The 23796-nt window shown below is 44.4% G+C and overlaps 1 protein-coding gene across 1 annotated transcript in view; it reads left to right on the top strand.

Moving 5' to 3' along the window:
* The window catches only part of TUBGCP3 (tubulin gamma complex associated protein 3), a gene marked incomplete in the record, with an annotated part of 536537 nt that overhangs the window by 226797 nt on the left and 285944 nt on the right, over positions 1-23796 (top strand). Inside the window, 1 exon segment of the mRNA XM_030201534.1 lies at positions 16861-16971. Within this exon segment, the coding sequence (XP_030057394.1) occupies positions 16861-16971 (111 nt within the window).

Here is a 23796-nt window from a genome sequence, read left to right on the forward strand (position 1 = left end):
TTTTTGTTTTGAGTGAGCCTGATAGCTAGGGATACCCCAGTCGTGAGAACAAGCAGCCTGCTTGTCCTCGGAGAAAGTGAATGATACATACCTGTAGCAGGTGTTCTCCGAGGACAGCAGGCTGATTGTTCTCACCTACCCTCCCTCCTCCCCTTTGGAGTTGTGTGTTTCATCTTTTGCTAGTCATTCAACTGGCGGGAGCGGTCGCGCACGGGCGGGAAGACGGCCGCGCATGCGCGGTGGGCGTGCCCTGCGTGCCGACCGTCCCGCGAAGCTTTTTTCCGGTTGGTGGGGGCTGCCGCGGACGTCACCCCAGTCGTGAGAACAATCAGCCTGCTGTCCTCGGAGAACACCTGCTACAGGTATGTATCATTCACTAACTCAATCCATCTATGGAATCAGTAGATCAATACTTACGAGATAGCGAGTTGTCCTCTCTGAGTCACCAGCAGCAGCGACTGTTAGATGAGCCGGTTACCCCTAAGGAAATTCAAGAGGCTATTAAAAGCTTACCGTCGAGCAAGTCGCCTGGTCTGGATGGATTGCCCAATGAGTTCTATAAGCAGTTCGCACCCGAGTTAGCCCCTCTCTTAGCTGACTTGTTTAATCAGGTGGGAAAAGGCGGGTCCTTGCCTCTGTCTATGATGGAGGCTTGGATAGCAGTACTACCCAAGCCTGGAAAGGATCATATGGACTGTGGATCTTATAGACCTATATCAGTGTTAAATGCTGACGTAAAAATCTTGGCTAAGGTATTTGCCAATTGAGTGGCACCAGTGCTCATCCATCCAGATCAGGTGGGCTTTGTCTCGTACTGGAAAGCAATGGACAATATCAGGAGGGCGGTAGACCTTATGTACCTGGCAAAAGAACCCAGAAACCGTTATGTCTTCTAAGTCTGGACGCAGAAAAAGCCTTTGACCGGGTTCACTGGCCCTTCATGCATAGAGTCCTTGAGACGATGGGGTTTGGATTACAGTTTAGGAGATGGATTCAGGCTTTTTATGATTCCCCAAGGGCATGTGTCCGGGTCAACGGAAGAAATTCAGACTTATTTACGCTCTATAGAGGAACTAGGCAGGGATGCCCTCTTTCACCTTTGTTGTTCGCTATGGTGATGGAGACCTTTGTGGCTCGGTTGCGCCTGGACCCCAATATCTCAGGAGTTAGAGTGGCAGACAGAATCCATAAACTGGCCCTTTTTGCGGATGATGTCCTACTGTTTGTTACTCGCCCACTGACCACATTCCCGCATTTAGAGCGATTGATAGATGAATACTCTGCTGTGTCTGGCTTTAAAGTCAACATGGCTAAATCTGAAGCCCTAAATGTAACCCTTCCAGAGGAGGTGGTGGGTTCTTTAAAGATCTCTTCTCCTTTTCGATGGGCTCATAAACAACTTAGATACTTGGGGGTGAATTTGACTAGGACATTCTCTGAGCTGTTTAACGCAAATTATAAGGGGCTAGGCAAAATTATCAGGGCTGATTTAGAGTGCTGGGGAGACATGCAATTTTCATGGTTTGGGAGAATAGCTATTCTTAAAATGAATATTCTGCCTCGGTTGCTATATCTTTTCCAGGTGCTGCCTGTGATGATGCCCAGACGATTTATAGCATCCTTACAAGACACACTTGTGCGGTTCGTCTGGGCAGGAAAGCATCCAAGACTAGTGAGATCACTGCTATACAGGGATCGGAAAAGAGGTGGGCTGGGGGTACCCAATCTCGCTTGGTACTATAGAGCGGCACAGGGGAAGGCAGCACTCGAATGGCACCAAGAATACCCAGATAGACAATGGGTACAAATAGAACAAAACTCACTGGGTGACACACCTTTGAGCGCACTAATATGGTTACCTAGGCCATTTAGATGTATGGGAGAGGGAACTTGCTCCTCTGTGGAGGTAACACTTCACTATTGGGACAGAATGTTTCCCAAGAAACAATACATCCTGACCCAGAGTACCCCAATAGCATATACCGTATTTTTCGGACTATAAGACGCACCGGACCATAAGACGCACCTAGGTTTTAGAGGAGGGAAATAGAAAAAAAAAAATTTCCTTTTTCCCTCCTCTAAAACCTAGGTGCTCCGGTGCGTCTTGTCCGAGTTCGGGATCGCCCTCCCCTACTCACGTCACGCGATGTTCCCTGGTGATCTAGTGACGTCGGGGCAGGTAAGAGCCCCCTCTTTCCTGCCCAGCGCGCTGCTCTCCGTCCTCCTGTATGCTGCCTGACGGTCTCGGCGAGATTCAAAATGGCCGCCGAGAATTGAAGTCTCGGCGGCCATTTTGAATCTCACTGAGACCGTCAGGCAGCATACAGGAGGACGGAGAGCAGCGCGCTGGGCAGGAAAGAGGGGGCTCTTTCCTGCCCCGACGTCACTAGACCACCAGGGAACATCGCGTGACGTGAGTAGGGGAGGGCGATCCCGAACTTGGGGGGAGGGCGACCCCGAACTCGGACCTCGCTACCTTCGGACTATAAGACGCACCCCCCATTTTCCTCCCAAATTTGGGGGGAAAAAAGTGCGTCTTATAGTCCGAAAAATACGGTAACCCATTATTCTTGCCCGGTACTATAAAGGGGACATTCACAAAATGGCACAGAGGTGGGGTGCGGACCTGGGGACAGATGGTTGAAGATGACTCAGTGCTGTCTTTTAAGGCTCTGAAGGATAGATACCCTGAGGTAGAGAGAGATGAATTCGCCTATTGCCAAGTGGCCCACTTCTTGCAAACTAAAGCGGTGCGAGAGGTGATGTCGCGAAAGAAACTTGGTCTGGAGGAGATATGTGGGAAACTTGCGTCCTCCCGTGGCCTGATTGGTTATCTGTATCAAAACATAAGTCATTATTCATCTTATAATGGAGTACACAGAAGAGGCTGGGAGAGGGAACTAGGTATACATTTGGAGGAGTCCGAGTGGGAGAGTATTGAGAGAAAAGTAGTGAGGCTTTCGACTCATGTCCCCATGCAGGAGAATGCAGTGAAGGTACTGTATAGGTGGTACCTCACACCGGCCCGGTTGCAGAGGATCTTTCCAGATGCGTTGGATGGGTGTTGGCGACGCTGTGGTCAAAAGGGTACAGTGGATCACGTGTGGTGGAGCTGCAAAAAAATTAATGCTTACTGGAGGGCGATTCATTTTCGGCTGCAGAAATGGCTGGGGTGCAGGGTGCCACTGAGTCCATTGGTGTTCCTGTTTTCAACCAGGATTGCTGGTCTCTCATCTGCCCAACAGTCATTGGTAAACCAGGTAGTGGCTTCCCATTGGCGGAGAGAGGGGGTGCCCCCAATAACAAAATGGCTCCATAAATTGAGGTATGTGAGAGAGATGGAGAGATTGATTGCTGAGCGCAAGCACCAGTTGGGTATTTGGCAATCGGTATGGCAATATATTCCTCCTGACGCTCTGTAAACTATGGTCTATATGCTCGGAGAGTGTTCTGCATGGTCATAGCTAGCCGTGTCTTTTGGGAGAGAGTGGGGGGTGGAAGGGGGCATGGATTGGATGGGGAATTATTATACTCTGTAAAAAAAAAAACTCTAAAAAATTATTGAAGTTTGGTAATGTACTTGTAGGCCAGTTGATACTGTTACTCGTTACAATATAGGCAGTACTATTAGACTTCTTGTATATGTAAAGCAGAAGTGCTTGCCTGTTGCTTGTATTATGTAAACTTTGTTCAAGTTCACTGATAATAAAGACTTCTTGCAAATAAAAAAAAAAGAAAAGCACTGAAGACCCATCTCTTCAAGATAGCCTACCCTAACGATTCAACCTAACCAAAGCCTGCCCACATGATTCTTATTGACGATTGTTATACATTGACCATGTTTCCCATTATCCTTATTGCTACCCCATATCCATTCCTCTCCATCCTTCTACGCCTACCTCCCAACGCTCATTTGCTTCTGCACCCAATTCCTCCTGTGTTCAATTTACTTATCCGTTAACCCCATTAATATTGCGTTTACTACATATTGCTTACTCTTTTTACGACTTTGTAATTCTTTATACTGTTACTATGTAAGCCGCATTGAGCCTGCCATGTGTGGGAAAGCTCGGGGTACAAATGTAATAAATAAATAAATCTGCACTACCCAAGCTGCAAAGGACTTAAATACAAAACAACTTACGCATCTAGTTTTTCCTACATAAGCACACAACTGTGGAACACATTACCAAAAGCCTTGAAAGCGACGTACGACCACCTAAACTTCCGGAAATCACTAAAAACCAACCTGTTTAAAAAAAGGCATACCCTACAGATCCAACTTAAATGCCTAATCTCTGCAACACTACCAAACATAACACAACTCTTCCATTCTCCGATTCCCTAATGTGGCTGTGCCACATGAACTTGATCTTACCACAATATTACCCTGTATTTGTTCACACCGGAGCCTGCAAAGGCCTCTCCGGTACTATGTAAGCCACATTGAGCCTAAATAGGTGGTAAAATGTGGGATACAAATGTAATAAATAAATAAACTAATCTCCATACTCTTTTCCCCCTAGAACTTTATACCATAGCATTAACATTAACCTCCAGCAGGCTCAGCAGGACCTAATTTAGTCTACTGTTAGTAATATGTAACCTGTCGTTAAAATCGGCCATAGTAGCTGAAGATTGGAGGGTGGCCAATGTGACATCGATTTTTAAAAAGGGTTCTAGGGGGTGATCCGGGAAATTATAGACCAGTAAGCCTGACTTTGGTGCCGGGCAAAATAGTGGAAACTTTTATAAAGACTAAAATTACAGAACACGTAGACAAACATGGTTTAATGGGACATAGTCAGCATGGGTTCAGCCGAGGGAAGTCTTGCCTCACCAGTTTGTTTCATTTTTTTGAAGGCATGAATAAACATGTGGATAAAGGTGAGCCGGTTGATGTAGTGTATCTAGATTTTCAGAAAGCTTTTGATAAAGTTCCTCATGAGAGACTCCTAAGAAAATTAAAGAATCATGGTATTGGAGACAAGGTTCTGGTGTGGGTTAGGAATTGGTTATTGGACAGAAAACAGAGGGTAGGGTTAAATGGTCACTTTTCTCAAATTTGCAGATGATACAAAAAAGATATAGCAGAATTAGAAAAGGTTAAAAGAAGAGCGACCAAAATGAAAAAGGGGATGAAACTCCTCTCGTATGAGGAAAGGCTAAAGAGGTTAGGGCTATTCAGCTTAGAAAAGAGATGGATGAGGGAAGATATGATTGAGGTCTACAAAATCCTGAGTGGTGTAGAACGAGTAGAAGTAAATTGATTTTTTTACTCGTTCCAAAAGTACAAAGACTAGTGGACACTCAAGGAAGTTACATGAAAATACTTTTAAAACAAATAGGAGGAAATATTTTTTCACTCAATGAATAGTTAAGCTCTGGAACTGTTTGCTGGAGGATGTGGTAACAGCAGTTAGCATATCTGGGTTTAAAAAAGGTTTGGACAAATTCCTGGAGATAAAGTCCATAGTCTGCTATTCAGACAGACATGGGGAAGCAACTGCTTGCCCTGGGATTTGTGGTATGGAGTATTGCCATGATTTGGGTTTCTGCCAGGTACTTGTGACCTGGCTTGGCTACTTTTTGGAAGACAGGATACTGGGCTAGATGGACCTTTGATCTGACCCAGTATGGCTACTCTTATGTTCTTATGTTATGTTCTTAAAAGACCACTGCCTGTTGATTGACGGGTCATTTACCTCCCCCAGATGTTTTGCCCCCCTTTTTACAGGATAAGGTTCAGCCTGTTTACTCTGCTTTAAGTTTTGTTATCAGGTTTCATGGGTTGTGAGGTTGGGGTTTTCTTTATTAAGAATGTTGTGAGTTGTGCGCACATATTCATTCTTTGCTGATTTCTAAACTAGATTATGACAATGTGGTTTATATGGGTGTTTTCCAGTGTGTATTGAGGTGTTTGTGTACTGTTCAAAATGCAGGTATTAGGCTGCTGGGAGGTTTGACCAGGAGGGACCATGTTATCCCATTATATGTTAAATTTCACTGGCTTCTGGTGAAATTTCGATCGGTGTATAAGGTGTTGATTATGTTTGATCGGGTGCTGGCCTGTACTGTTCAAAATGCAGGTATTAGGCTGTTGGGAGGTTTGACCAGGAGGGACCATGTTACCCCATTATATGTTAAATTTCACTGGCTTCTGGTGAAATTTTGATCGGTGTATTACATGAGTAATGCTACACTGGGAAAAGACCAAGGGTCCATCGAGCCCAGCATCCTGTCCACGACAGCGGCCAATCCAGGCCAAGGGCACCTGGCGAGCTTCCCAAACGTACAAACATTCTATACATGTTATTCCTGGAATTGTGGATTTTTCCCAAGTCCGTTTAGTAGTAGTTTATGGACTTGGTCTTTAGGAAACCGTCTAACCCCTTTTTAAACTCTGCTAAGCTAGCCGCCTTCACCACGTTCTCTGACAACAAATTCCAGAGTTTAATTATGCGTTGGGTGAAGAAACATTTTCTCCGATTTGTTTTAAATTTACTACACTGTAGTTTCATCGCATGCCCCCTAGTCCTAGTATTTTTGGAAAGTGTGAACAGATGCTTCACATCCACCTGTTCCACTCCACTCATTATTTTATATACCTCTATCATGTCTCCCCTCAGCCGTCTCTTCTCCAAGCTGAAAAGCCCTAGCCTTCTTAGTCTTTCTTCATAGGGAAGTCGTCCCATCCTCGCTATCATTTTAGTCGCCCTTCGCTGCACCTTTTCCAATTCTACTATATCTTTCTTGAGATGCGGTGACCAGAATTGAACACAATACTCAAGGTGTGGTCACACCATGGAGCAATACAATGGCATTATAATGTCCTCACAGCTGTTTTCCATACCTTTCCTAATAATACCCAACATTCTATTTGCTTTCCTAGCCGCAGCAGCACACTGAGCAGAAGGTTTCAGTGTATTATCGACGACGACACCCAGATCCCTTTCTTGGTCCGTAACTCCTAACGTGGAACCTTGCATGATGTAGCTATAATTCGGGTTCTTTTTTCCCACATGCATCACCTTGCACTTCCTCACATTAAACGTCATCTGCCATTTAGCCGCCCGGTCTCGTAAGGTCCTTCTGTAATTTTAGGTGTTGATTATGTTTGATTGGGTGCTGGCCTGATTATTTTGTGGCCACGTTGCAACATTATGTTCTTTCAAGGGTGTTGAGATCTGGGGACTTGGGTTTATTTGTGCTTCTTCCTTAGGCGCAAGCTCATCTCGCATCCACTAGGGTTAATGAATTCTTTTGGTATGTCTTGGCTTTATGGAACCAACTAGCAAGAAAAATTTGGGAAGAGGTCTTATAATTTGTTTATGGAGAAATTAAAAACTTATTTGTTTACTACATTTCTGAGGTCGGTGACTTAATTGTACCTAAAGAACAGTTTAGCCTATAATTTTTTTTATTTTGATAATGTAGTGGTAGTTTTACTGCTTTCTGAGTGCATGTTTACTTCCCTATTTTTTAATGGCGTTCTTTTCTTATTCTTATGGTTTTAATTGTACACTACTCTGACTTTTTTTTTTTAAGGAGTGGTATATCAAATCTTTTAAACTTTTAAACTATTATTAGCAAATGCCTGACTTTGGCCATGTTTTGTCCACTTCCCTCCACAAATGATAATTGCACTGCTGTACCAACAGCAGGAAGACATGCAGAAAATATAGCAAGTTCACAGACAAACTTTACTTTTGAATCTTTATTCAAAATTTTAGGAGTTGGATAGCTTGCTGACTTTTTCCTGTCACATTAAAACTCTTGTCTGTAAATCTTTTCATTTGCTCAAAAAAATTAAGAACTATTTGTAAATGTTTTGACTGTCCAGATTTTAGATTATTAGTCCAAACTTTAATTTTATCTAGAATAGATTAATATAATGTTATTTATATTGAATGTTCTAGCACTTTGTTAAAAAAAATACAATTAATTCAGAATGCGACTGCTAGACTCTGATTCGCACTGTGGGCACTGCATACAAAGAGGCTATCCAGTGTCTAAATTTAGGGCCCACTCCAAAAGTAATTCGATACAGAGTGCACAAAACCCCTGTCTGCCCTGTTAGATGCTTTCTTAGCATCTATTGTCAACAGGGCCATCAGTATTTTGATTTTTAGCTTACAAAAGTAGATCCAGCGTGTGTCTCACATTGTTTCTAGTAGATCTGCAAGGCATAAAACCACTGCCTGATGATCTCCCACTATGGATCCCACCACCTCACCCAACCTCCCAGCTAGGAGTTTTGCTAAAATTTTTACATCTAAATTTAATAAGATCGGTAAGATCTGCAATGTGAGGGATTCTTTCTTGGTTTAGACAGGACTGTAACTCCTGCCTCCATCATAGAGCCTGGGAACTCTTCACCCTGCAGAACAGAGTTAAAGATATGAACTAGTACAATGGCCAGAAACCCCTTAAATGTTTTTGTATAATTTAGCTGAGAGCCCATCTAATCCAGGTAGGCTGTAAGATGCCTTTACTGGTCAAAGTAAACAGGACTACCTTTTTCTCTGTCTTCATCTGCTGGTTAACAAGCACAAACCACAGGTTCTGGACTGGTCTGGTGAGAGTGCTATGGAAAAGAAAATTAGCAAGGCCCAACAGCTGTAATGGTACCACTGGCTACAAGCAAAACATCTGATCTTGAGGACTGATGTGACTGAAATCAACACACAATGATGCCATTAAAAACATTTCCAATTTCAAGATGTTTTGACCAGGCATTTGTGGCCTGGATTCTTCTGAAGTAAAAAATCAGCACTATGGATACAACATGCAAGACGGAGAACCCAGTTTAAAAGTCTCCTGCCAGTAAACTGTGTCATCTAGAAACATTGAGTTTAATTATTTCTTCAACCAATATGTCCACGTAAATTACTGAAGTTTTAACTTCCCAAGATGACAAAATACATCTAGATCAGCATTTCCCAACTGTATGCTATGAGACGCTGTTGTAACTTCAAACCAGATCAGATGAACCATGCAAAAATCCACCATAATGTTCAGGTCCAGACACATGGGCTCTGTTCTTAGCATTTGACTTCAAAAGAAATGCTAGCTGCGATATAAATGTGTGAAAGCTCCTTTCTGAGAAAATACTTAGTCAAACATGCTTCTCTTTCCTTATGTATGAGACAGGGTGTAGGAATTAATGGAAAGCATACAGAGCAAGGACGATGTACTGTTCTGTGCAGAATACATATTGCACAGAGCAACTCCTGCCTGAGCCCCCTGCTTTGATTCATTCCAGCTATCTTACTCCCAGCCTTTGATCATAGGAGTCTAGGTCTGCACTATCTGTCCAGAGAGTTTGGTGCACCATGGCCTTGAAAAAAGCTGATCTAAATAAAAGGCTATTTTGCTGAAAAGATAAATTATGTGCATGTACAGAAGCAACTGAAGTTTACCCAGATTCTATGAGAAAACATCACTATCAAAGGTAATTTTTTCAACCAGATTTTATTTCAACCCTTCAAGAATTATTTTTAAGTCATTGCAACCTGACACTGTATACAGTCTGTACTAAAACTGTGCAAAAAAGGTCTAGCTATCGTTAGTAAAACCATATTTTACTGCGTACGCCTTGTAGCGCTATAGAAATGCTAAATAGTAGTAGTAGTAGTAAGCTACAGAAAATTATAACATTCAATTTACCGTGGAAAAAATATTTCAAATATGGGAAATATACAAACAGCAATGTTAAAAGATATCTCAATCCAGAGAAGTAAAACAGAAACGTATGAGAATCATTTATGACATTGTTAAAAAGATATCTTCAAGAAATATTACAAATTCCAGAAACAAGTTTACCTCCTTTCACTCAGGTGTATTATATACCTCAAAGAGAACAGGTACAACAACAGCAATAGAATTCCCTAGATTTTACAGCTTTCCTGGAGACATCTGAAACTGAATTGGCCATGGTGGCAACTTTGGTAGCCACAATGGCTTTACTGCCTGACAAGCAATGGCTTTTTTCGAATGTTTTTTTCAGAACAAAGACAAATTATTCTTGGGCTTTAAAATACTTTTGTTCCCAGATTTATCGAGAGATACGCAGAGAAGGCGTAGGCAATTTTTATTATTGAAACCTGTCGTTTTGCAGCTAGGAGGCACATTCTATCTTAGATTTTCTAGCAAATGTATAGTACGATACAATATGGTAAAATATGTGTTTATGGAACCTTCCCATTTAACATCTTTCGTGGTCTCTAAGAGAGTTGAATTGTTTAAGTTCTCTGTTCTTTACTAGGTGATACTTTATCTTTAAATTGTTTTCCTTTAAATTCCTCCTAATTTAGCGATCTTGAATTCCAATATAAAGGGGACTTGAGTGTTATTATATATGCTTTAAAAATATTATTATCTTTTATTAATTTGATTTTTATAACACTTTTCCTGATCCAGTTCGGCCTGGGTTCTGGATTCGGTTCCAGTTCGGCCTGGGTTCTGGATTGGCCCTGCGGTCCTTCTGAGTAGTCTATCTCCCTTTTCTGGTGGTGTTTGTTGATTGTCCTGAGTGTGCGGGGCTTTGTGGCCCGTGGTATTGCTTAGCGCCTGTTTGGTCTACCCTAGGCCTTGGCAAGGTCCTCCCTAAGCCTCGGCCTAGGCACAAGGGCTCACGATCAGATTAATAGTGTTGTTGTGGAGTCTTTTTCCTTCCAGTGGTTGGGCCTGCCTCCTTTCTCATGACTCGGGTCAGAGCCGCTTCTCTGGGCCCTGGAGGGAGTTTCTTGCACTGTCTCGGGATGGCTAGTTCTCTCGTGGTCTTGTCCCTCTTCCTGCCTCTGTATCTGGAGTCTGGCACTGGCGCTGCCTGTAGTGACTTGTTCTGTTTCTGCGGTCTCACCCCACTTGGGGACTGCTTTGGTACATCCCACTCGTTTCTGGATTGATCTGTGGGACACTGTGGAAGATAAAAAATTTTTTCCATTAGTCCCAACAGATCAATCCAGAGGCCCACCCTTTGTTGTTCATGATTAATGCACAGTATGTTGTTCTTTTCAGGCTTAGATTTAAATTAATCACAGATGTGGTTTTCAGCGTCTTATGAACATCACTTCCGTGGATGGATAGTATGGGAGTAAGACCGTGGTCGCTTGACAACAGGGCTGCTGGTTTTCTCCTTGTTCATGACAGAGGCAGGAGTTTGATGCAGGGTATATTGATTTCCTTACTTTTTTTTTTTTGATCATATTGAAAGTGAGGCTGCTGTACAGTATCCCTTATGGCAGAGCTCTGGCGTTCTCTCTATCTCCACCTGCTGGTAGAGGGACATAACCCACTCTTCTCTGGATTGATCTGTTGGGACTAATAGAAATAAAATTATCAGGTAAGGACTAATTTTTCCATTATGAAGAAGCCTAACTGATGTGTTTAGGATCAGAGTCTGCGCATGTGGGAAACTGGGAGACCCTGATAGAGAAAGTTACAGTAATAGAGATGACCAGAGATGAAATTTTGAGATCACCTTGGGCAGGAATTTAATATGGATACAGAGAATCACTATTATGGAGAAACTGTGTATATGGAAGAAAATGCACTACTAGGGTCTTACGCTCGCTGCAGTAGCTCAAATTTGATGACCTTGAAGCTGAAAGGAACATTTTCTTGTTCATAGCAGAAATGTATACATCCTTTTAGTAATTGGCATACCAGGTCTTAGGTTTGAAGGAGGTAAAACGTTGAGTCGATTTTCTAAAGGAGTAAGTTCTTTTCAAGTAGTAGGCAAGTAGCATGAAGTGCTTTTTCGTGAGGATTGGCGTGGGGCTTGGAACAGAATGTGTAAAGCACTGTGTTTTCATTTAGATGAAAAGATGTCATCACTTTAGGAAAGAGCTTGGGACTTGTCAGAAGAATAACATTGTGATGATGGAATTGCATTTAGGGTTCATATGTTACCAGTACTACTAGGAAATGAGCAACCATGTGTGATTGTTTTGTCGGAAACCAAAGTGCTGGGTGGTGTTCTCGATTTTGCCCTAACCTTCTCTCCACAAATCGACAAACTCTGGAGCAGCACATTGTTTAAAATGAGACAACTTCGCCTGATATGCTCTTACTTTGACCAGAAATTATTCACACTTTTAACTCAAATGCCCCTCCTTGACTATTGCAATGTCTTGTATCTCTGCATTAAAGCCAGGCTTCTCAAGAAATTGCAATTTATTCTGAACACTGCAGCCAGATTGATTTTCAGGTAAACAAATTCGACAGCATCTTAACATACCTGGTCAAATTACATTGTCTTCCCATGAAAGACCGTATGAACGTCAAGCCACTTGCCTGGTCTTTCAAACCCTTTACGGTACCGCCTCAGACCTCCTAATTGATATATTAACACTAAGTCTAGTACACTCGTTGAGACTAAGGGACCAACAGTTTATTTCCTCGCAGCCCTACAAGGGAATCAAGTTCTGGAAAATCTTTTGCTCACTCTTCCCTGTAGTCAGAATGTCCCTATGGAACTCCCTACCCATCAGTATTAGATCTGAAAAGGCCTACCTCCACTTCAGAAGGAAATTAAAATCTCATTTGTTCCCAAACCATAACACCTAATTCACCTTCCTGTTCATGACTGTTCCCTTTCTTTCAACTGTCACTGTAATCTAATCCATGTAAACTGCACTGTACTCTATCAAGGGAATATTAGCAGTATACAAGATCTCACTTATATTGTATTTTATGGTGATATAAATAACAAAGATACTGTAAAATAGTAGTAGGATGGCTTGTGATAAGGTTGTGACAGTTAGTAAAACACCCGACAGAAAATTATAGGTTCATCTAGTGGAAGCTTTCTGAGCAGCTGTAAAAATGTCCTGGATAGGCAGCTGAACACCAAGAGACTGCGTAATTTCCAGGCTGTAGAAATTCTAGGTTGTTTTTTTTTTTGGGGGGGGGGGGGGGGGGGGGAGGGAACCAGTTCTGTCAAGCCAGTAGGGCACTCTCGATATGATTGGAATTAGAGAGTGAAAGTAGAGGAACAATCAAGTGCATTAGGGCATCCTATAGCTAGGTGAATGGAGGGAGCAAAGAACTGAACAGTAAAGAGGATACTGTGCATCCTCTTTGCTGGTGAAAAGGTTGATTTGAGATGTTCCCCCACTCCTTAAATAGGGAACTCAAAAGTTGCATCCAGAGGTCATTCATGAGAACAAAGTATTCCACTAAATTTGTTAGTTGATTAATTCTGTGTACCAGGGATGTAAGTAGCCTGTATCTGGATGCAATTGGCTGGGGCAAAGTCCCTGATTCTGCTGTTTCATGACAAAGGTGCAGAGAGCCTCTGTCCCCTTGTGTATTTACATAAAACTTTGCCACTTGATTGTCTTCTAGGTTCATTTGCCACTGTAACTGAGATGGTCTCCTTTATTTGTAACATTTGGTATACTGCCATTCAGAGCTTCATGGTGGTTTTCAAAAAGCCATTAACATTAAACTGTAGAAAAGTAAGACATAAGTCAAAAACAGAAACAAGGGGCAAAACAAGGGAAAACACAAGGGAGGGGAGGAAATAGAACATCAGTTCCGTAGACGAACAATGATTAATGATTAAAAAAAAAACGAGGAAAAGGGGAGAGAAAAAAATTAGATAAATTACTAAAATCTCCCTCAGACCATCTCAGCCTTTTACAAGAAGTCCACCTTCTCCAGGCTAAGGCCACACAGAACCTGGTCATTCAAAGTTTTCACCAAAAAATTCTATACATCACATAATTATTGCTAAAAATCTGAAACAGCTGGCAAAAGATGACACCAAAACGTATCCTGAAAGCCACAAGACACCCATGCCTGTTCATTTGTAGTACGGCACACAAAGAAATCCATCTTCTGCTGTCAGGAAGAAATCGCAGTAGGTTTTTTTTTGTGGGGGGGAGGGGACAGGAAGACCATCACCTTCCCTTTCTTTTTACACAGCATAGCCGGGGAAATAAGTTTGCCAACAATTAAATGGAGACATCATCAGTGCTTCTCAATCTGCCATATTGCTCTGCCTCCCCTTCCCCCCACAAGCTCAGTGTTTGTTTTTTCACTGTGATGTACAGAAGCAAAACAAAGCTCTCCTGTAAAAGTTTTCTAAATCATTTTTTATGCTCATTTCATCAGTTTCTTCATAGTTAGGTTTTAGACCATGCCCTAAAAGTAAGAGAAAGATCCAAAATTTAGCCACTCACTCCATGTCTCTCTTAATCTTGGATCCTGATGGTGATAAAAAAAGAAAACAAGTATTGTGCTCAAATGTCACCATGATTTTGAAGCTAAGAAAAAGCTACTTTGCTACTTCCTGGGAAATTGCACCAAGAACTCCTCCGCACAGAAAACTGCATCTGTGCAAAGTAGTTGAGAATCTTCAATACAGAGCCCATTGACTTTTAGGCCTAGTGACCTTAAGAGTCCAGTTGCTCAAGGGAATCACTAAACATTAGTCAAAGGGTACCGAGTGCCCCCTAAGTTTTTCAGGCTTACAGGACAGCCGCTTCTGGAGCACCTGCAAAAGCCCGAGGGAACGTTGCTTTCATTATGCCCTGCCGGTGCGCCAAAAAGGCATACACATACCAGCGCAGAAACTTCTACCACTAAGAGAAGGCTCATAAAGTCGCTTTCTTTGGACCCCCCCCCCGACACTGTGAAAGATATGTTTAATGCAGTTTGGTCTACCTGTGTTCAGTCCTTTGTGCAACATCCAATGTGGATTACAACTGCTGATGAAATCGTCATCTTTAATCCTTTCTAGTTTCTACAATATTCCTATTCATTTCTTTAAAAGATTTTAGGGTTTTGAAATAACCCACCACAAAATCAGCAATCTGAATTCCTTCACCACCATGGGCTACAGAGCCCTCAAATTCCATTGCATGTATGGACATTCACTCAGTCCTACTCTTGCTGTTATCTGCTTCAGACTTTAAACATGATCCTACACATTCCCTTACTCCTTCCTCTTCGAACTCAGTCCCATCTAATATTGGTGGTTTCTTAAATTCTTTTGATATCTACCCACCCAAATAATGAATAAGAGTTCTACAGGAATTCCATCTGAGCTTTCTCCTCCACTGCTGAGAAATAAGCCTCTGTACAAAGACATTTCATATCCCAAATTTGTCAAATGGCTAAAGATCATCCCTTTTCAATTCAGCAGGAAATGGAACCAAGACTGAACTGTTTTGGCCTTCTAAAATATAAAGAGGTGCCAAAATGACAGTTGCTGAAGATGTTCAAGGCATATTTGGCAGAATCCACTATATTTTATTGTTCTTATTTATTGCGTAAATATTTGTATACATTAATATTCTCAGTGTTTAATTCTTGGATAGTTAACAAAGAGAGTTATAGTTCTTGGGCCTGATATTCGGCCAGTGTCGTTACCATACTGAGTTAAGCACTGGCACTGAGGCTTAATTTGCTAGGTGTATTCAACATTGCTATCCATATAAGTAACTGTGTTGAATATGTGCTTAGTGCTGGCATAGTCACAGTTTATCTGTTTACATTTAAGCCTGCTGTTCAGAAGGTCTAAACCAAACTAAGTGGATAACATCCATTTCATAGGTTATAACAAGCTGTGTCCAAAGCCTCATGTAGTAGGCGCCTATTTTTAGCTTATTTTATAAAAACACATACAGGCTTATTTTATGTAGAAGGTTAAGATTTGTATTCAGGCGTCCAGGCTGGGTTGTGCTCAGTGCTGGTGGTGTTTTACAAAAGGTTCTGCTGGATGGAACCTTCTGTAAAATAACCAGGGCTTTTTTGAGGGGATACTTGGGGGTACTGAGTACCAACACCTTTTCCATTGTCTGCTAAAAGTGACCCATGGAACCCAAGTTTTAATGATAGAGCTCAGGTTCTACACACCAATTCTGTCTTTCTGTAAGGCATCAGAAATGAGAGATTGCAGATTCTTTGACTGGTTGCAGGAGGCCTGGCTATTATGGGGTGGGTCCCTCAGTGATCACCCTACTCCTGAAGGGTGGCCTAGCATTTGAGTACTGGCACCTTTTTGGCTAGAAAAACCACACTGAAAATATCTATAAGGAAATCTCCATTAACAGGCCATCTATATGTGTAAATGCCTCTATTTACACATGGAGATACTTCTAAAATAATGCTAGGAGTAGACTAGCAAAATCATGGCTAAATTGAATCTGTGAATTTTTTTTTTTTTTTGCTTGAGAGCAAGTGTAAATGTGGGCATTTAAAATACACATGTAAATCATGAGTCCACCCTATACCATACCAATATATGGTCATTTAATAGTACATGCTTGCTTTTCACTATGTGTACCTTTATGTGTTAAGTAGTAGTAGTAGTAGTATCCCGTGATAATTTTATTAAAAAGCTTTTTAAGCAGAAAAGCTCCCTTAAAGGTTTACATCCTGTGTGTCTAACTGTCACTGCTAAGCTGATAATTTCCTGTGTTACTTCTGCTCCTTTCTTAACCTGGTACCTTTTAAAATGGATATCTTGCTGTTTAAGGAGTACCACAGATAATGTTGGGATTGTATAACATAAAAATGGCAAGTTGTGTGATCGCCACCTGCTGGTGAGTACACTACTTGCTTTGAATGTTGGCCTACTTGTCTATTATGATTCTAATTAAGGGCACAGTTGATAAAAACAGATCTGTGAATGCTCTTTATTTTTCTTTTCACTGTGTTTGCAATATGGAGATTTTACATATAGCGTTTTTCTCTGTTAGGAAGGAAGATTTGATGGTAAGCAATATCTAAAGAAATGAGGAAAACTAAGGCCTTTGGATAGAGAGAGAGAGAGAGAGAGAGACATCTATTTTGAATATAAGTGCATTTGGACACCAGATTTTCAAAGCTATGTTTTCTCTCCAGTTTTTTGTAGCTTCTGATCCTACAGTGAAGACAGACAGACTGTGGCATGACAAATATACTCTGAGGAAATCAATGATCCCTTCCTTTATTACCATGGATCAGTCCAGGAAGGTACATTACAAGGGCTACATTTTATGTTGTTTCTTGCTGATTGCTTTAAAAACACTAAGGGGCCCTTTTACTAAAGCTTAGCAAATGCTAAATGATAAGAAGCCCAATTTTTATACCTGTGGGTTTCTTAGCATTTAGTGTGTGCTAATTCCATTAGCATACACTAAACTTTAGTAAAAGGGCCCCTACAAGTATATTGAAAATGCAACAAATCTACCTTGTTTGTAGAAAGGAGTGGTTTCATTATCTGAGTAATGTTCTGAGAGTGGAGAATTAACATTTGAGTGGATTGCATTGCTCTGAAAGAAATTCTTTCGAAAGTGCACTTCTGTTGAAGGTTTGATTGATAGATACCTAGTCTTTATGAGAGGACTGTGGTTATTTTGGGGTTGCTCATAGTTTTTCATAGACTGGAAATCCAGTCCAAGGTATCTGCCTGCCTCTCTGACTTTGCTACTTGGATGTTTCACTGCCACCTGAAACTCAATATGTCCAAAACTGAACTCCTTATCTTCCCTCCTAAACCAACCTCTCCCCTTCCCCCATTCTCTATTTCTGTCAACAACATGCTCATTCTTCCTGTCTCGTCTGCTCGCAACCTTGGGGTCATCTTCGACTCCTCCCTCTCCTTCTCTGCCCATATTCAACAGATTGCTAAAACCTGTTTCTTCCTTTATAACATCGCCAGAATTTGCCCTTTCCTTTCTGAACACGCTATCAGAACCCTCATCCAAACTCTCATCACCTCTCGCTTAGACTACTGCAACTTGCTTATCTCAGGTCTTCCACTCAGCCATCTCTCTCCTCTTCAATCTGTTCAAAACTCTGCCGCACGACTAATATTTTGCCAAAGTCGTTATGCCCATATCAGCCCTCTCCTGAAATCACTTCACTGGCTCCCTATCCGTTTCCGTATACAATTCAAGCTACTCTTGTTGACCTATAAGTGCATTCACTCCGCAGCCCCTCACTACCTCTCCACCCTCATCTCTCACTACACTCCTTCCCTAGAACTCCGTTCACTAGGCAGATCTCTCCTAATTGCACCCTTCTCCTCCATCGCTAACTCCAGGCTCCGCTCCTTCTATCTCACCGCACCTTATGCCTGGAATAGGCTTCCTGAGCCATTACGTCTAGCTCCATCCCTGGCTGCCTTCAAATCCGGGCTAAAGGCCTACCTGTTTGATGCTGCTTTCGACTCCTGACTTGTAAGTTTTATCTTATCCTTATGTGTCCTTCTGTCTGTCCTTCCCTTCTCCTTTTTGGTCCTGTCTGTTTGTCCTGATTTAGATTGTAAGCTCTTTTGAGCAGGGACAGTCTTCTTCATGTTCAATTGTAAAGCACTGCGTACGACTGGTAGCGCTATAGAAGTGATTTATAGTAGTAGTAGTTGCCATTTATATGTGCCACATTACTTGCTGCTTCAGGGCATGCTCCTGTAAGAATTAAAAAACCAACAAACCAAAAAACATGTGCTTACACAAATTCTCTAATATCCATCTCTTTAGGTACTTGTCCTGCCGCTTCACTCTCATATTGATTCAAAATGACACCCCAAACTTTAGGAAGCTAACTTAAGAAAATCATATGACCTTGTCTACCAATTAGCTAACGCTTCATCATCCAACTTTTAAATTAGAGTTCCAATCTATTTCTAAATTAAGCCCCACAGGTGCTATGATGTTTAACACAAAAATCCATCTCTGTTCCATGTAATTTAATAAATGATGTCCCCTCCCTTCCACCCCATTTCAATGTGGTCTATCACACACCACTTTCCTTGTCATCAACAGCAGATGAATCCATTAACTGATGGGTTGTATCCTCCTACCAGCAGGTGGAGATAGAGAACACTAAAAGCACATGGTGTTCCAGGACGCCCAACCCCCTCTGCTTTCAGTATATCTCTATCTCCCAGCAGGTGTGGACGTCGCTTCGCAGCTCCTGGATTTCTGCATGGGGTGGCTCCTGTGCTTTGCCAATAGAGCAGGGGGTGTTGTGGCTGGTGGTGCCCACTTTAAAGGCATACTTGTTTTTTCCTGTCCCTGCCTTACCCCATTCCCCTTCCTCCCCGAGTTCCTCTGTGGCTGCCTGCCTCTAATTTTCCTCACAGTAAAAAAAAAAAAAAAGAAAGAAAGAAACAGAGCGAGGCTTTCTCCTGAGCTCCTGGTTAGGTGCAGCTTGACCGCAGCTCGTTTGACTCGGTCTCCTGAGGTGAGAGTGGTGCCCAGCTCCTCTGGGGAGGTTCCCGCTGACAGTGCTCGGTGTGGGGTAAGTTTTGGTGCAAAAGCACCATTTTGTTTTCTATATTTGATGGCTGCTGAAGAGGTTGAGCACTGCTCACACTGTGGGAAACGCAGATCAGCAGCGGGGCTTTGCAGCACATGCTGCCTAGATGCTAATGCTGGCACGAGCATGGCAGGCGGTGATTCTTCCTGCCCACCGGAGTTGGCAGCAGCCGCCATCTCGGAGGCGCCGCGTGACTCGACCCTCGCGGTTGCGGAGGGGTATGAGTGCAGGGGGGGGCTCCTCGTTTTGAGGTTTCTAGAGGAGCTTTTGCCTCCGCTTCCCCCAATGTGGGGGTGGATGTACAGGGTGTTTTTCTCCCCTGAATTTGTGCTGCTGATGTATAAGGCTTTTATGTTAAAAAGAGCACTGCCTGAGGCTCCTGACAATTCCTGTCGGTCTAGGTTGCCTCCGGTTCTTTATAGCCCAGCATCTGCTGGAGACTTTATTTCTTCCCCCGAGCTTTTGGCTGACGCTAAGCGTAGACGAGTGAATACCCCGTCTGAAGGGGACTCTTCACTCTGTTCTCCCCCGTGGTCTAATTTTGGGGAGTCTAAGGGGTCTGGCAGGCCCTCACGGACTGATGATCCAGATGAGGGTGGCTGCTTGCCATAGGAGTTGGAAGACCCTAAAGCGGTTCGGGTTTTCTCTCATTTCTGATGCCTTACAGGCCCTTTGCATTGAAGATCCTGACGAGAGCGCTGCCTCTTCTATTAATCCTAGGATGGCTAGCACTAAGAAGCCTTCTCGGACTTTTCCCGTGCATTTTTCAATCCAAGATCTTATTTCAGCTCAATGGTCTGACCCTTGAAGGTGGCCAGGGCTATGTGTCACCTTTACCCCCTGAGGGAAAGTCAGTTGACCCTCTTTGGGATGCCTAAAGTGGCTGTGACTAAAAAGACTACTCTTCCGGTAAAGGGAAGGGTCGCTTTGAAAGATATGCAGGACCGGTGGCTGGAATCTGCGCTGAAGCGGTCCTTTGATATCTCGGGCCTTTCCTTATGCGTGGCTATTTGCAGCTCCTATGCAGCCCGGGCCTGCCTTTCCTGGTTGCAGCAGGCAGTTGAGCAGCCCGCCGATGGAGCGGGTTCCCTCGTTGAGGTCGGCCCGCGTATGCCGTTTATGATCTGGTCAGAGCTTCGGCTAAGCAGATATCTGTGGCGGTTGCTGCCTGCCGCCTTCTTTGGCTCCGGCATTGGGCGGCTGACATGGCCTCTAAACAAAGGCTGGTGAGGTTACCCTTTCGGGGCCTTCTTTTATTTGGGGAGGGTTTGGAGAAGATTGTTAAGGACCTAGGGCAGTGATGGCGAACCTTTCAGAGACCAAATGCCCAAACAGCAACCCAAAATCGAATTATTTATCGCAAAGTGCCGGTACTCATTATGGGCGGGGTTACCACATATGACTCCACCCCTATGATAGCCACACCCCCTACACCAGCCATGGCGCATATAAACAGACATCACTGAAAATATTATACTAGTATAGAAGGAAAAAATAACATGATTTTTTTTCATTATAAATCATTTCTGTAAGCTGTTACAGCTCCAATATACCCAGTGCAAAATAAGACAGCAGATGTAAATTCTCAAATTGGACATATTCTAAACACTAAAATGAAAATAAAATGATTTTTTCCTACCTTTGTTGTCTGGTGATTTTGTTTTTCTATCCATATTGGTCCAGTCTCTGATTCTGCTGCTATCTTAACTCCGTTTCCAGGTCTTCCTTTCCATTTATTTCTTTACTTTCCTCCTTTCTTCTTCATTTCTTGCCCTCCATCCATGTCCAGCAACCCTCCTCTCCCCTCCAGCCACCCTCTTCTTCCCTCCAGCCACCCAAGTCCAGCCACCCTCCTCTCCCCCTGCCCTCCCTCCCAGCACCAGGCTGCCCTCCCTCCCAGCACCAGGCCGCCCTCCCTCCCGGCACCCAGCAGCACCCAGCCTCCCTCCCACCCACCCAGCACCCAACATCAGGCCTCCCACCCACCCAGCAGAAGCACCCAGTAGCAGGCCTCCCTCCCACCCATCACCCCCCAGCACCAGGCCTGCTGCCCTCCCTCCCAGCACCAGGCAGGCAGCTGCCCTCCCTCCCACCCAGCACCCAACATCAGGCCACCCAGCACCAGGCCTGCCGGCCTCCCTCCCAGCACCCAGCACCAGGCCTGCCGCCCTCCCACCCAGCACCCAACATCAGGCAGGCAGTTGCCCTCCCTCCCTCCCTCCCACCACCAGCCCTCCCTTCCACCCACCCAGCACCCAATATCAGGCCACCCAGCACCAGGCCTGCCGGCCTCCCTCCCAGCACTCAGCACCAGGCCTGCCGCCCTCCCACCCACCACCCAACATCAGGCAGGCACTGCCCGCCCTCCCTCCCTCCCCCCACCAGCCCTCCCTCCCACCCAGCACCCAACATCAGGCCACCCAGCACCAGGCCTGCCGGCCTCCCTCCCAGCACCAGGCCTGCCGCCCTCCCACCCAGCACCCAACATCAGGCCGCCCTCCCACCAGGCATCAGGCCACCCTCCCACCCAGCAGCACCAGGCCTGCCTCCCGCCCTCCCTCCAACCCAACAAGTATCAGGCCGCCCGCCCATCCTCCCTCCCTGCCTCCCAGCACCAGGAACCCCCCTCCTCCTGTGAAATTTTAAAAGCCTACCGTTCCTCGGGGTTAAAGCAGCGTGCAGCGCCGGCAGCGAAGAAGCGCGTGTTCTTCGCTCGGCGCGCCTTCGGCCTTCCCTTCAGTTTCTCAAGCTCTGGTCCCGCCCCCTCATAGGCGGGACCAGAGCTTGAGAAACCGAAGGGAAGGCCGAAGGCGCGCCGAGCGAAGAACACGCTTCTTCGCTGCCGGCGCTGCACGCTGCTTTAACCCCGAGGAACGGTAGGCTTTTAAAATTTCACAGGAGGAGGGAGGTTCCTGGTGCTGGGAGGCAGGGAGGGAGGACGGGCAGGCGGCCTGATATTTGTTGGGTTGGAGAGGGCGGGAGGCGCGAACTATTAGGAGGGAGGGAGCGTGGGCGGACCAGCGACAGGCACGCGTGCCAAGGGAGAGGGCTCTGCGTGCCCTCTCTGGCACGCGTGCCATAGGTTCGCCACCACTGACCTAGGGGACTCTAAGTCCCAACGGTTGCCTGAGGATAGGCCGAGTCCTTCTTCCAAAAGTCCTTCTTTTCCCTTCTCTTCCAGGCCACGTTTTCGCGAAGCTTTATTATTATTATTATTATTATTTATTGCATTTGTATCCCACATTTTCCCACCTTTTTGCGGGTTCAGTGTGGCTTACAGTAAGAAATGGGTGATGGAAGTACAATTTGTTACAAATTGGTTATGGATTACATTGTGCAGAATTATGCGAGACAATCGAAGTGTCGTTAAGGAGTGCAACAGTGGAACACAAACATTGAACATTGGAAGGAGACAATGGGAGCTTGAGGGGCAATAATAAGGCGTAAAGACATATGGTATACATATTTCTGTGAGTAAGGGTATGGGTGATGTGGGATTACGGGGATGAGAGATCAGAAGTGGATTTATATTGCATTACTAGACAGAAGGTGTGGATTTTATGTATTTTGGCTCTTTCCGTAGATTTTTTCAGAAAGATGGGTCTTCAATGATCTGCGGAAGGAAGCTTGCTCGTGGATTGTTCTTAAGTTGCGCGGCAGTGTATTCCAGAACTGCGTACTCATGTGAGAAAAGGTTGACGCGTGTAGCGTCTTGAATTTCAAGCCCTTGCAATTGGGGGTTGAGGAAGGTTCGGGATGATCTTTTGGCGTTTCTGGGTGGTAAGTCTATTAGCTCAGACATGTAGGCTGGGGCTTCGCCGTGGATGATTTTGTGAACTAATGTGCATACTTTAAAAGTGACGCGTTCCTTGAGTGGAAGCCAGTGCAGTTTCTCTCGTAGTGGTTTTGCGCTTTCATATTTTGGCTAGCAGGTATTGCCCGGAGTGCTCTGCGGGGTTTGGTCAATGTACCTGTTTTGAACTCCTTTTGTTCGGACAAACGTGTGGCGGCGTCCGGGCAATGTCCAGGAGTTCAGGGGTGTCCTTCACAATGATGGGGCGCCGGTCCACTCGTCGGTTCCTGCGGTAGGGGGTCGTCTCTACCTGTTTTTCGAGGAGTGGACCAAGATTACTTCGGATCAGTGGGTCCTAGACCTGATCAGAGAAGGTTACCGGCTAGAATTTGCCGTCCCAGTAGGAGACGCGTTTTTGGAGTCCCGATGCGGCACTGCCGTCAAGCGGGTGGCAGTATAAGAAACCTTGCAGGTGTTGCTGAAGCTCGGAGCGGTGGTTCCGGTTCCTCCTGCCGAACGCGGCTGTGGTTGCTACTCCATCTATTTTGTGATGCCTCGAAAAGGCGCGACACTTTTGCATGAAAACCCTGCGCTCTGACATTGCAGCGGTGCAGCCAGGAGAGTTTCTCACGTCTCTGGACCTCAAGGAAGCGTACTTGCATATTCCCATCTGGCCGCTGCATCAGCGGTTTCTCCGGTTTGCGGTATTGAGCCAACATTTCCAGTTTTGCGCCTTGCCTTTC

Source organism: Microcaecilia unicolor, chromosome 4 (assembly GCF_901765095.1).
Source record: "Microcaecilia unicolor chromosome 4, aMicUni1.1, whole genome shotgun sequence".
NCBI lineage: Eukaryota > Metazoa > Chordata > Amphibia > Gymnophiona > Siphonopidae > Microcaecilia > Microcaecilia unicolor.